This window comes from Enoplosus armatus, chromosome 21 (assembly GCF_043641665.1).
Source record: "Enoplosus armatus isolate fEnoArm2 chromosome 21, fEnoArm2.hap1, whole genome shotgun sequence".
NCBI classification, from domain to species: Eukaryota; Metazoa; Chordata; class Actinopteri; order Centrarchiformes; family Enoplosidae; genus Enoplosus; species Enoplosus armatus.
The window spans coordinates 13,183,004-13,197,390 of record NC_092200.1 but is presented as its reverse complement, the minus strand read 5'-3'; the positions used below and the strand labels follow the sequence as shown (position 1 = coordinate 13,197,390).

At 39.7% G+C, this 14,387-nt stretch overlaps 2 protein-coding genes across 2 annotated transcripts; one reads left to right on the top strand and one right to left on the bottom strand.

Moving 5' to 3' along the window:
• Positions 1-728: 728 nt before the first annotated feature.
• pkia (cAMP-dependent protein kinase inhibitor alpha) lies at positions 729-1,826 on the bottom strand. The gene is made up of 2 exons (XM_070928594.1): positions 1,676-1,826; positions 729-805 (listed from the first exon to the last, which is right to left on the bottom strand). The coding sequence occupies exons 1-2, from the start codon at positions 1,824-1,826 to the stop codon at positions 729-731; spliced, it is 228 nt and encodes a 75-aa protein (XP_070784695.1).
• A 4,070-nt stretch (positions 1,827-5,896) lies between these two features.
• zc2hc1a (zinc finger, C2HC-type containing 1A) lies at positions 5,897-13,697 on the top strand. Its single transcript, XM_070928389.1, has 10 exons — positions 5,897-5,936; positions 6,651-6,724; positions 7,783-7,899; positions 8,498-8,524; positions 9,764-9,905; positions 10,299-10,441; positions 11,478-11,586; positions 11,941-12,016; positions 12,526-12,630; positions 13,405-13,697. Exons 1-10 carry the CDS (start codon positions 5,918-5,920, stop codon positions 13,538-13,540), a joined length of 948 nt encoding a protein of 315 aa, XP_070784490.1. The 5' UTR covers positions 5,897-5,917; the 3' UTR covers positions 13,541-13,697.
• The last annotated feature ends 690 nt before the right edge of the window (positions 13,698-14,387 follow it).

The window sequence follows — 14,387 nt, the reverse complement described above, 5'->3', positions numbered from 1 at the left end:
CTCCTGCATCCATCTCCATCTCAGAAATGACAGAACAGGTATCAGATCGCTTGCTTTGGCAACAAAATGAATTCAGAATGCTGCATTCAGGGAGGAAAATGTGCATTATGATGTAGAAGTACATGCTGGCTGCATCTGTGAGGCCTTGGCAGTGGGCAAAAAAGGGCTAGTGAATATTTGCTTGAACTCGGCTGAGGTTATTGGTTAGTGAAACAGAACATTGTTGCTCTTTCAATTAGCTTTTAGCCTGAGTGAGAGAGCAGATCAATATTGTTCCTAACTCAATAATAAATACTGTATGTCCTGTGTTTTGACCTGATTTGGACTGGCCCTGTCTGACCAATCCATGTAATATTACAAAATGCCAGACTGCAACATTACACTCACAACACAAATAATTTAATTCAGTGGAAACACTTAAGCCTGACCCAAAAGCCTCGAAAGGCCTCTTTTCCATTCTCTCCTTTCCTATCAGGACCACTGACAGTGAAGGAAAGTCAGCAAGGAAAGGAGGCTTTTTAAGGAAACTGGAACACACCCAAGTGCTGAAGGGACACTGCATTGTCGTTGCCATAGTAATGACTTCCTGATGGTGAGATGGTGTGAGTATATTTTTTTTCGGTGTCTGTTCATAGTCATTATATGCAACTGGTCAGTTAGAGGCCTAGCATTCAGGGATCAATCGGGGGGGTTGTTTGAGTCCACTAATGTCAGCAGCCCTTTGCTGCTTAGCTGCCCTCAGCTTGAGTCTCCTCTTCTTTAGCTGGAGCGTCCGGCCTTTTCTCTGTGTCTTCTCCCTCATCACCTGACAGACAGAGGGAAAGAAGGACGAGAGAGAGACAGTTTCATGCACAAGTTACTATGTGTGAAGTCAGTGATGCGAATGAGGTTGGTTGAATCAGCGAGTAAGTCAGCATGAAAACAACAGGAATAGAAGTCACCAAGGTAGATCAAGAATCATCATGTGTAGAGTAGACCAAAGGAAGACACATATTTAAACTCAGGATTTCTACTGACATTTCCAAAACCCCCTGACCCTTGCATGAAACTTTTGGAAACAGACAGACTGTATACTCTATATACTACATTTAAAATTGATGGTTTAAGATCCCTTCCAGACATGTATTAAGACATATAAAAACACTCTGTTTTAAGTAATAATTTGGAGTCTGTTAAATATTCTTAAAATTACAGAGCAGCACTGACTGGAGTGGAGGAAACTTCTCCAAGACAATAAGGTATATACAGTGTACTTTGCAGGCGAGGCCTATGATGAGGCTGATCAGTCAAGCAAACTATTGGCCATCAGTCACCAGCATGAATGCCACGACTTCGAACAGCCAAGTCAAGTTGAGTGGAGGGGGACTTTAATTTTGACTATACTTTTTTTCCCTTTATGGTCATTCACACAATACCAAGTCTTGCAAAAAATAGCCATTTTAAAACCATTACAGAAATTAAAACTTTCAGGCTTTGGCACCCCCTGGTGGTAGTATCAGGAAAGACACTGCACTGTCCATGAACACTCCATACTCTTGATAGATGCAATTAAAACACATTTTACAATTTTCCAGCAATTACAAGCTATAGCATATTAATAATCCTTCTTAATCAGACTTAATTATTCCAAGTTCTCGATAAAACATGTGCCATTATGACGGTGGATGTTTCTCACCTGACTTGTTGATGTTGAGCTGTGCCAGACTCTGTGACAGGTCAGCGGGTCCCTGCACTCCAGGGGCTGCTGGGATGTCATGGATGGCGTTCCTGCGGCCGGACCGTCGAGACACAATGAAGTCCTCATAGGTCGCCTCCACATCCGTCATCGCTAACACACCTCACCATAGCAGAGCCTGGCACACACAGCAGCACACACTTACTACAAGCACGGGTACATATGGACACACATGTAAATGAACAAATTAGCGCTACATTTCTTTAGGAGCATGACTGAAATGTGGAGAATTTCTGCAGTTTGTCCTAAGCAGATGCGCACAATGGATGCAGTTTATGTTGACATGAAGAAAGTGACACAGTGGGTCACCCATGCACTCATTCAATACATCCCTCCCTCCTCTTATCTTGTGACCTAATCCCCGATTAATCTATTTTAATCTCAGTCTAGGGTACAGGCAACACCAGTGACAAAGAGGAGACAAATTTTGCAGAAGGGGAATGGAAACACAAATGAGGGTGCACTTGAACTGATGCAATAAAGCAACCAAAAACACACACTCAGGGGGGTAATTATGGCACAAGGGAGGACAGAACTGTATTCAAATGTCATCCCACTTGGAGTAAGCATGGAGCATGATGGGAGATGTGTTGCCACGGAGATTTAGGTTAAACCCCTCTGTTGACATTCCAACACTCTGTATCAATCTGCCTGGGTGAGGCTGCCCTGAGCAGGTTCTGGCTTCCCTGTCCCATTTTCACTAATTAAAATCCATCAGTCTGAGATATTCATCAATTATGAATTTATAACGTTTATGAGTACAAAGAAAAACAAGCTATTTTGAGACTTCACATACCCTTGGACAGGATAGTTTGGTTTTCCTCCAGTCTAAATATTGGGTTTATAACTACTAGGGAAATTTGCTAAAATGACCTCAGCTCCCACATCCATTTGTGGCTATTTCCAGAGCCAAGCAAGCTGTGATTGACCATGGCTATTTTTGGACGTCTCCTCTGTCCTCATCTGAGCACGCTCCCACTCAGCTGTCATTCTAAAAATGGTGTCAAGAGGGGCAAGACCCAACAGATGTTGTCCATGTACAATTGTCAACATGGGGAAGCAAGAGACACAAGGGGACTGTTCTCCAGTATGAAAAACAGAGAATGAGCGCATCATCTCAGAGTCAAACACTGAAGCTGAGTCAGTGATGATAATGTATTGCTGGATTTTGAAAATAGTATGAAGATCTGCATGATAAAGACTTTATATAACCAAACCTTTTCCATAAGTGCTTTTACAGGGACATCTCCCTTGGTAAATAATTAATGCTGATTAGAAAATAAATGGATATTCTGTTGTGTTAAAGGCTCACACCAAAATCACAACATTTTTATTCTTGTATTTTATATAACATATAATGTGAACATAGCTAAAAGTGACAGAACAGTCTTGGCATGTGTTTCCTATGCTCATATTCTATGAAATTTTAATTATACAGTTTACATAATTTAGTCACACTGTTGCACCCATGAAGTAGAACATCAGCAGTTTAGCAGTGTGTGTGTGTGTGTGTGTGTGTGTGTGTGTTCTGCTCTTGTAGAGGCATGCTCCTGCTGTCCTTATGGCTTTGCTCCCATGTGGGAACCAGAGCTCAGCTGGCCTGAACAACAATGTATCTAGCACAAACTCCAACCAAACGATCAAATCACTGAATAATACAACAGGCCAGCGAGCTCTGCCCTCTCTGTCACTGACTAAAACTTGGGGGCAAAAAAACTTGGCTGCAACACAGAAAATTATCAGTGAGCGTAGCAGTTATGAGGGGAGTGCAGGAATTATGCCAGTGTTATTCTAGGTGGCCTGTGCGTAACTGGGAATGATGCCTAACACTCTCTCTCATGCACACATGCACACACACATACACCCCAACACAGCCGTTTAAAGTATTCAAAGTAATAATTCTATTCCAAAATATAGTATCACTAATATCTCAATAGGAGCTTCCAGAGTATAGTGAAGTAAAGTTTTATTTCCACAGTATCCTATTAAATCTATAGGCTGTAGGATTATGGCAGGATTAGTTAAGTAATTTGCCATGCCCTTGCCATGGTTCTGTATGAGCTGTCATTAGTCCATTGAAAAGCCTTATTAGAGTATGGTCTAAAATGATGTCTTCAAACATGTATCATCTATTAAGGGCTAAGTGGAGGCGCTGCGTAATGGAGTCCTCTAATAAATCACTTGCATTGCTGACACAGTAAAGTAAACCTAACCTTGACATGAAGACATGCCATTAATGGTACAGGAGGATCGACGTGCTAAAACTGATTTCAATAATAAATCAACAGCCATATGTCTCTCTGTAATGACAAAGACCCCCATAGAGCTCAGTCAGTGCCAATAAACGCAGCGTTACACATGGAATTACGATGCCAGGCATGCACAGTCGATTCCCACAATTATCATCATTATTATTATCAGTAGGGTACCTGTTTGGGTTAAAGGGCTTCCGAATATTCGCAGGGGTCAATCCCATCAGCTTGCATGCCACTCCGGTATTCCCCATTGCGCTCCCGAAAGAGGATTTACCAACGTCAAGCCAGTGCCAGAATACTACAGCTTCCGGGTACACATTTCAAAATAAAACCCTTGTTTGTGAAGCAGGCCAGTACATTGCTTCACAGTCAGGGCTTGAGAGTCACCTTCTGCATCAGCGGCCAAGTCACCTGTTCTCAGAAATTCCCCTGGCTTATTTATTTATTTTTTGTTCATTTATTTTGATAACATAAACTAGATTGGTAGGCTACTCGCATCCATTCAACAGATTTATTGGTAAAAAATAAAAGAACTGGGCTAATATAATACATATATCACAGTGATATCTTGAAACTGCATGGTTATTAGTAAATGTATAATAAATGTTATTATTAGATAATATTGTATAGAGGAAAAACAAGAAGTCTAAGAGAAACCTGGATTGTCTTATTCAAATGAACTCAGAAGGACCACTAACCTAACCAATTTTCAGTGAAGGCTAAAAGGTCAGATGACAGATGAACAGACAGGAATGAACAGTTATTGTATATGTCTGGTGTGTGTGTGTGTGTGTGTGTGTGTGTGTGTGAGAGAGAGAGAGAGAGAGAGAGAGAGAGAGAGAGAGAGAGGAGATCACTGAGAGCCAGTGTGAGAACAGAACAGTGCTCTTGTTGTGATGAAGGCAGAGAGGCTATAGCCATTCAGTAACACGTTTACTGTGGCCTCATAGCATCTGACTGTGAATTACTCCATTCAGATGACACATGTGCTCAATATGCCAAACTGGGAACTTCCGAGTGCTCTGGGAAAGTGTTTGAGCCAACAAAGGCAACAAGGGGATACACTGGTTTCATTGTTTGGGAGCTATGATCACAGTCATCTTTAAATGAGGTCTCTCACCAGACAAGGTTGAAATGCAAAGTAAACCAACCTACCAATAGGCATAATTTGATTGACCAGATCTTGTATTGTGGAAAAAGTGTATATACCCACAATTTGCTAAGCTGAAAATGCCATCATAAGTAGAACCTAAAATAATATAAATAAAGTTTTCCTACCTGAATTTACAAGATTTCATTAAAATTAGGGATGACTCCTTACCTGATATCGAAATATCAAAAGTGATTGCTCTACTTGGCTTACATTGATGCCATATTTGTCCCGCCGCTGTTCAGAGTACACAGTGCATTAACCCGAACCGTGCAGTAACGACCAATGAAATGCGCGGATGTTAGCGCGTGAAGCGGCATCAGACAATCCAGTTGCTATTGGTAGCCAAAGATCAGTGATGTCAAGATAAGTCTTTGCAATACCAGCCTATGAAAACCATTGTCTGTTGGACCTGAATTATAATGTCACATGGGTGCCAAGTGCCTACAAACTATAATTATTTGAATCGTATCTGGTAGGAAATCCTCGTAATATCACACACACAACATACGAGATAAATTGCGCGTATGCGAGAGAAACCTGCTAAGCAAAATGTGTAGTTGTTCTAACACTATCAGTAACTTACAAAGACCCCACATATCGCTGTATTCCACGTGTATTCTAATTTTATGGAGAAATAGACGTAATGTCACAGATTTCAGGCTGTGTCCTCTGTACTTTAGCGAAGCCGGAAATGGGTTAGGGTGAATACTCTCACTTCCTCTGGGTAGTTTTGGCCGTCTGTCACAACAGCAGCATCAGACAAGGGATAACCTAATGATGGAAGAATTTGAAGGTAAGAGAAATTGCCGTCCAGGCGTTTAATTTGGCTGGTTTGTGGCAAAGTCGAGCTCACAACCTCTCCGTTTTTATCTTTCCAAGTTGGCGGATTCGTTGCTGCTTTAGCTTACCAGTTTTTGTCAGCGACCTCTTTTTTGTTTGGGATTTAGCCCAAGTAATGCTAGGTAACGTCAGGGCCAAAGATGAAGCTAGCTACTGACTGTCGCTGAATGGGTGTGATCCCTACATTAGCCACAGGGGCTATCCAGTGTTAGCATGCTGCTACCTAATGAACCTTGACATGAATTAGTTAAACCCTAGTATTGCAAGGAACCGTTAGATATTAATTGTTTTGAATAGTACCTACCGTTATACTGACGATATGGGTGTTCGAACGACGTTTGTAAATGTGTTAACTTAGCTAAACTAGCTATAGCCACCTCTAGTCAGTTTTTTAGCATTTGGAAATTATTGGTGGAATTCGTGTAAAATTAACAAATCATGTCAGCAATTTATGACATTGTGGCTAGGTCATTGTTCTGACAAGAATGCTCTTAACAGAAACTATGAATGCGGAAGTAAGCATTTACCATGTATCAAATATTGGCTGTGTCATAATAAACCCAATACATTCATCAGTAGACAAAGGTGGCCAGCTGTGGTCCGTTTTGTTCTCCTTGACATTTGACCTCCCTCACTATAATCAGAATTGAATCTCTTATTCTTGCAGATGGTGAAGCTCCTCCTGCTGAGGATCTGAGTCAATGCAACACCTGTAAAAGATGGTTCTTCCCTAAAGTCCTGGTAAAAAGAAGCACTTCTATATCATTTTTAGCATTCCGTAATTGAGATATAATGTGATATATACGGTGATAATCGGTAAAAAAAAGTACAGTGTTGTAAGAGCAGACACATTTTGAAGATGATGCAGTGGATTTAGTTCAGCTGAGGTTGAATTTGCTTTGTTATTATCAGCTGGATATCAGCTGTTTGAGTGAGTCATTGGCAACAATACAAATAGCCAGTAGGGCCCTGTGAAGAGCTCTTTTATAGAAAGGGTTTTAACGAAGTAGTAAAGCTATTTGTTTGCAAATGTGAAAGACTTTAGACTATGTGATTAAAAACACTGACTGAGGATCTGCTGTACTGCTAAAATGCTTTGTCAAATTTAAATCCAGGAGTGCAGATTGTAGATAATGGAAGCGATGTAATGGGATTTGTTACCCAAGGAATCAAACAGAAAAACAAATGCTGGGTTTTTATACTTGCTACTTCATAGCCATTTTGTACAATTGTGATTGTCTATATAGTTGTTATACAAACAGATAAAGATGAATATGATGCATTTTTTGTTTTTACCACCACTGTATTTGCTACCATCATAACTTTACTATGTTTTTGTGACTAAAACATAATACAGAGTTGGGTTTTTGCCACATCAAAGCAACAATTATTTCAATGAGTTATTGGAACATATTATTTCCCAGTAATGCAAATACACACATTTGTGCTTTGATATAAGCACTCAGTCTCATTAGTTGACAATGGCTACATTAATGCATGATGCATTAGAGCATTATTTTGTTGGCGTGTGTGTATTTGTGTAGGGATTTGTGCTTGTGTGTACATTAAGAGGTTTGAAACAATTGGATGCAACATTCAGTAGATTACTGGTGTCATTATGGTTAATGTTAACAAGTAGTATTAACAAAAAAACACATTAAAATGTGAATGAAACAAACTGACAGCGGATAATATAAAGGTACAAATCTCAAAAGATGGCAAGTGTTTCCAAAACATGTAGAAACAGATGAAGTTTTACAATGTGTAGTCATTGTGCATCCTTTTTTCTCTTTCTACAGGAGAAGCATGCTAAAATCTGCCAAAAGTCAGTGACCAAGAGGAGGAAGATTTTTGACTCCAGTAGACAGAGAGCTGAGGGCACAGACCTCCCCACACTCAAACCCATCAAACCAAAGGTAAGATTACACCTCAGGAGAGGGATGGAAATCCAACACAACATTTCAAAGAGAGTTCAATTTGATTATTAATAGGGAAAAGATCCTCAAACTTGTTGGAATTCACATGTTTTTCAAGACATTGTTGTTATTTGGTGCTTTTATATTCTTTTTTTATAATGTAATTTTCATCTACTGTCATGATAAAAATGACCTGTCTTATCTTTAACCTGAAGTCATCCATTCATTCATTTATCTATCCACTATAGATATTTGCTATGCAAGGCCTAGAGTAGTGGTTTGAACAGTGCTTGTTGAGAGACAAATATTCCATATCACAATTCAAGAGGCTGTAGATTTTTAAGTCACTCAGCTCAAAACAGCTACTGCCATATTTATAGCCTTTTTTATCCTCGCTCATCTGAACAATTACTATAATTACGGTCCACTTAGATCACTGGACCCCAGAAGAGAATCAGCTGTTAAAATATGCTCAACATTATGATCATTGCTGTGGTGAACAGCAGTGTTTTTAGTCTTTGCTGTTCCATTTAGGACATTCAGTATTTTGTGTTGGCAAGTTATTTTCAATTGTAAATCACTTTCAATTGTATTTCAGTCACAAAGTTCATCTTCTGCCGAGAAAGTAAGTTGATTAGTCTTTCTTTCATTTGTCCTTTCTTTCTGTATACATTATTTTTCGTGGCACAGTTAATCCGCTGAAGCCCAAGAGGTATTCACTCACTATTTCTGGCTTTAGAAATATTGATTTTCTTGCTTTGAATCATTGGCTTTAATAGTTTGGAGGCGTGTCAACTCATACTAATGAGGGTTTTAGTTAAAAAAAACACTAGCTGTGATATTTTCCTTACCTTCCAACAATGTACAACTGATAATATTCAAATGTATCCCATTATATTTTCATTTTATTTAACAATTACTGTATTGACAGTCTTACCTCTATCTTCTCAAGCTGCTCTAATTCTTTTGAACCTGTCGTAGACTCTTACTCTTTGATAACTCACCTTAAAAATACAGAGCTTTGGCATGTAAGGAAGTCTCAAGGCACTTAAGGTCACTGAGTAACCAAGACTCACTAATCCTTTACTGCCCAGTTTGAAGTCTGTTGCCTGGCAGCTGTTAAGATGTCAACTCAGAAAAAAAGAAGTATTCTTTCTGTTGTCTTGGCTTCAACTAACTGCTGCACACTCACTCTGTCCTCCCACTAGAACAACAGTATTCTCAGTTTTGTTGTATGTACAGGACATACCTCTAGCTGTTTTGTGATTGTCTCACATGATTGATGATTTGGAAATCCTGAATAAGGAGCCAATAAGGATAACAATGTTGATTGAGTTGTCAGAATATAATATTATATAAAAATGTATCATGTAGTCAAGGTGTTGAGGAATATACTGAAAATAGTGCATGGTTAGAGGGAATATAGGTATATTTGCTTCACTTCTCTCAAAATAATATGTGTCAGATAAACATGCTTAATGAACTTGAAGACTGTAACCGCATCGGAGGAAGTAGGAAGTCAGCAGGGCTATCATGTTGCCACAGAAGCAGCCGAGAGGACACTCGGTGAACTACTTCTGTCAGAAATCATCAGCTTTAGATAAGACCCACACTGCCACTATGGAAAGAAAGGGCATTTTTTACATGTCAAGGCAGAAAAGAAATAAAGTTCATTAGTTATGAGAGCTTCATTCTGTAAAACTGTGACTTCAATTGTAGGAATTTCCAGGCCTAAATAAGTCATTAAAGTTTTTGCAACTGGCTTTTGGACATTCAGTTCAAGTAATGACAGCACACCAGAGTGGCAGTGATGAGGAAATAGGCTGGTCTAACAGAGCATCTCCTCCGTATTGTTTCCTGCTAGGCAGAGCCCCCGAAGAAGCCATCCAACTGGCGCAAGAAACATGAGGACTTTATTGCTACCATCCGGGCTGCCAAGGTCCTCACTCAGGTCATGAAGGATGGGGGACCATTACCCCCACCTCCTCCTCCTACTTATGACCCAGGTAACACATAGCTCTGTGGAGAGTGGAGTTAAGCAAGAAACAGAAGAACAACAGTAGTGATTACTGTATTATGGTTAACATTAAGAGACTCTTTATAATTGTGAACGAAACAGTGGCTTAGGGCTCAAGATTCCTTTTCTAGACTTTTCATATGTGTGCAAGTAATGATAATTACTTTTGGGTACATGGGTTGGAAATGGTTTTGCCTCAGATTGTGGTATCCCAAGAGAAAATGTTCTTAGTTATTTAGTTTACTGTTGCAAGAGAAAAGTCTAATTTTGCTTATGTAGCAGTACTTAAAATTGTCTCTCTATATAGGATTTGTGTCACTGTAGTGGTTTTACAGTAGATGCAGTTACAGGTATATTTTCTCGTCACCTGTTTTGTCTTTAGACTATGTCCAGTGCCCTTTCTGTCAGCGGAGGTTCAACCAGAGTGCAGCTGACAGACACATCAAGTTCTGCCAGGAGCAGGCCGCCCGTATGCCCACCAAAAGCAAGTTAGCAGATGCGAAGAAGCCTCCTGGTCGCACACAGGTAGACACATGCACAGACTGCACTGGCGATTGTATGTACACACGGACAGACAATTTGTGCTTTTGTTGGAAAATGTTATTTTACTTGATTCTAAATTTGGAGGGTGCCGGCACACATATAACATGCAGCATTAATGTCCCATCATAAATCTGGTACAACACGTAAGTGGTTGCTTACAGCTTTCTTCTCATAATGAAAACAGCTTTGTTTACCTACAGTATTCATAATGATTACAGTGTATGTCTTGGCTACTCAGCCACTCTCACCACACTTGGCAAGGCAATTTTTAATTATGTGTTATTGCCAATTCTTTATAGCGTTAAGTAAATCTGTTGTTTGTAAATCCATAACAATTTCTTGTCTGTTATTACCATGGTGAGACACCCACTTTGCAGCAGGCATAGATTTACTATTGTCACTTAGCAACAGCTATGGCACATGACAGGCGATTTAATTATTTTCATTTTTTATTCTGTATTTTTTTTTTTTTGTATGTATTTATTCTGTTGTACTCTCAACATCATTGAAAATGAGGGCATGCCCTCAATGAGACTTAAATAATGAATGAACAGCAGGGTCCAAATCATTTTGGTTAAGAGCTCTGCTTTTTCCATCATAATGAGAAAACCTTGGCTATTGATCATTATGTCAATTAGGTTTCCCAGTGGGCCATGGTGGAGAACATTTTTTATACTTGCCATGGATCTGTGCAGCTCATTTAGTTTGTTCCATTTTTATAGCTCTCTCAGATTTTCCTTCCTCACAGCAGTTTAAAACATATTATTATACCTGTTTGTAAAGCCAAACATTCGCACACATGCACAGCCACCAAACCATACCCCATGTATGGATACATCTACAGGATGGTCTGCCCTTGGTCACAAAGTCAAGAAGGCTACAATACAGTCATACATGACTTGTGTGTCCTACTCCTATTTTTTGTGTCTCCAAGTAGAGTGATTATGATCATGCTTTGCATCCCAAGATAATGGTTTGTATTATGTACTTATTTATTTTCCATTGCCTCTCTCTTCAGTTCAAGGCTCCTGCTCCTGCCGTAAAGAAGGCCAGCTCTCCTGCTGTGTCAACCATCCCTTCAGCCTCCTCTCGTTTACCCCAGAGATCAGGCCTTGGACAGCCCACTGGTAAGGGCACAGCTGTGTGTGTGTGTGTGTGTGTGTGTGTGTGTGTGTGTGTGTGTGTGTGTGTGTGTGTGTGTGTGTGTGTGTGTGTGTGTGTGTGTGTGTGTGTGTGTGTGTGTGTGTGTGTGTGTGTGTGTGTGTGTGTGTGTGTGTGTGTGTGTGTGTGTGTGTGTGTGTGTGTGTGTGTGTGTGTGTGTGTGTGTGTGTGTGTGTGTGTGTGTGTTCACACCTGACCATTCTGTGTTTTATAAAACAGGCTAAGATTAGGCTCAGATTATAACATATATACAATATTACAGCTACAGTTACATGCACATGTTCCTTTATCACTCTCATTTTTTGTCTCTCTTACTTTAGGAATCCCATCTAGTAAGGTCTCCTCTGCAGGTTCATTGCGGAGTAATCCTTCTGGCCTCACAAGCCCTCCATCAGGGTCAGTGCACACACACAAACACTGCACTGCAAGATAGCCACACAGACAAGTCAAAGGCATTGTTCTACCTGTGCAGAGTAGATTATCTATTTGAGTTTGAAGCACTTTACTGCATATGCATGGTATTGTGGAAAGTTCAAAGTGACTGTAGTTTAATAATGATCTAATAATTAAATTTCACAGTATATTAACCAGATATTATGAGGAAAGTGATAATAATGTATTATCCCCAAGCCATTTAATTTGTGCTCTTTGTGTCACTTGTATTGATTGGCAACTACTTGATCTTGGTGGTGATATTATAAACACCATAACTGACTGACTGATGAAGTCATAAGTATAACATGTCCCATCTGTGAATATAGAAGGTCAGTGGCAGCTCAAATGTGAGTTTTGAAACTGAAAATTGCACTTTTAATCTGTTCTGATCTGTCTTTACCAACCCAGCCCTCCGAGTGGTTTGCATATGACACGTCCTTGTGTTTCTTCTCTGATGTTTTCCCTCTCAGTGTGGGAAGTAGGACCCGAGCTGTGAGCTCTGGCCTTGGCTCTGTGAGGAACACTCAGTCTGGAATAGCACTCAACAAGAAGAAAGTAGACACCTACATATCTAGGTGACCTAGTTCATTGACACATATGCTCCAAAATAGCAATGTGAGAATGAATCAAAAGCACGACAATACAACCACCATACAATCAATCCTGACCTCTTGCGGTTTGGTGGTGTATTGCATACAGCTGGAGAGTTCATTCATTTCCAACTCTATAACCTGTTGTACCCTGGAAATAATATAAATAATGCAAAATACATCTCCACTTGACTTACAGGTAGAATTACAATGTAAGAAATACATTTGATTACATTTTAATTTAATTTAGTTTTTCAGGTTTCCTTAGTTACGACAGACTCCTTAAACAAAGGAAACTGTACAACTTGCATAATTATTATGCAGAAATATATGCAAGCCTTACAGCTCCAGGTTCTGATTGTAATGCCTTGAGGAGGGGGGGCACCTCCCCTTTCATAAAATGAATCTAAAAAGCGTGATATACAATCACTATGAATGAATGAAGTGCTTGCAGTACACCTTGTTGGAAAGCCTAAGCATTTTTATCATCAAACTAACAGGCCTACCTACACTTATCACAACACTAAAACATTTATCCAATCCAACTTCATCCAATAAAGGGACTGTAAGTTATTTTTTGTTTGCATGTTGCATCTTTGTCTATCTCATATTGACTTGAATGATACTCATTATACATTTAGCAAGGTGTTTTATCTTAAAATCCCTACACTACAGCCCTGCACTAAAATATTATTAATAACAACTTCATGTACATAGTTTTTAACCCTGCTGCTTGGTCGACTTTGTTGAATTTCTCAGGAATGATGTTGATGGCGGTAACGAAGTTGGCAATGGTGGGATGAAGAGCAAGTTCTGTCACGCTTGTGGGACCAAGTACCCTGTGGAATCCGCCAAATTCTGCTGCGAGTGTGGGGTCAGAAGGATGTGTATCTGATGGAGGTCAGAAGGAGGACAAACTAGAAGAACGTAAGGATGCACCGGTACTCAAACTAGCATCAGAGAGTGTCACCAAAGCTAATGATAATTTAGAAAATCTGATCAGTCTGTATTTTCACACTTGGGTCTAATTTCACAGCAGTAAAGTGGCATAATTGGCAGGTAAACCTATGGTGCTGTGTTTTCTTTTCTACTTGTTTTTTAGTCTGGAATTTGCTGTTCCACCCCACTGTATGGGCTGAGATACCCATAGCCTTATACAATAGCTGTGTAAGATTTCTTGAGAAGTTCTGCCATTTTCAGAACACAAATATAACAACCATAATCTATAATACATTTTGCATTTAGTAACTATAATTTATTTTGACTGGAGGCAGATGGATCTCAGTGGTGAACTGATCTGATATAAAATGATGGAAAACTGTGTTAAGGTTCATGATATCAGCAGCTGATATGGCTGACACAGGAACAACCCACGTAGCTCATTATTTGTAATTCCTTCTTACTGCTGGATTTGCCCACATCGCTGCTGTTTCCACCAGCTCATACACACATTATTGCCATGAAACTAGAAGCCATAGAGGGTTTAAGAATTTGGAATGAGAGAGAAAAACCTTTCCAGTTAAGATCCTTTTTGTTTTTGTCCATGGGACTCTCTGTTATGCGGTTGGAGTCTGTATTATGACAAAAACTTTGTCACTGGACAATAATTAAGAGTTTAGAACCCTTAAAAGCAGAGTCAATATCAGCAATTGAAAGCTGTTGGTGCATCCTTAGAAGAGAAGATCAGGGATCAGAAAGAGTAGATAACGCTAATAGGTGGATTGTGAAATGTGAGAAGGGTG

Bases quoted from the DNA above. Each gene is read 5' to 3' on its own strand.
- pkia (XM_070928594.1), bottom strand. From the start codon at position 1,826: ATGACGGATGTGGAGGCGACCTATGAGGACTTCATTGTGTCTCGACGG. The intron at 806-1,675 runs GTGAGAAACATC...TCTGTCTGTCAG, and splicing joins GCTCAACATCAACAAGTCAG to GTGATGAGGGAGAAGACACA.
- zc2hc1a (XM_070928389.1), top strand. The intron at 6,725-7,782 runs GTAAAAAGAAGC...CTCTTTCTACAG, and splicing joins GGTTCTTCCCTAAAGTCCTG to GAGAAGCATGCTAAAATCTG. The intron at 10,442-11,477 runs GTAGACACATGC...CTCTCTCTTCAG, and splicing joins AGCCTCCTGGTCGCACACAG to TTCAAGGCTCCTGCTCCTGC.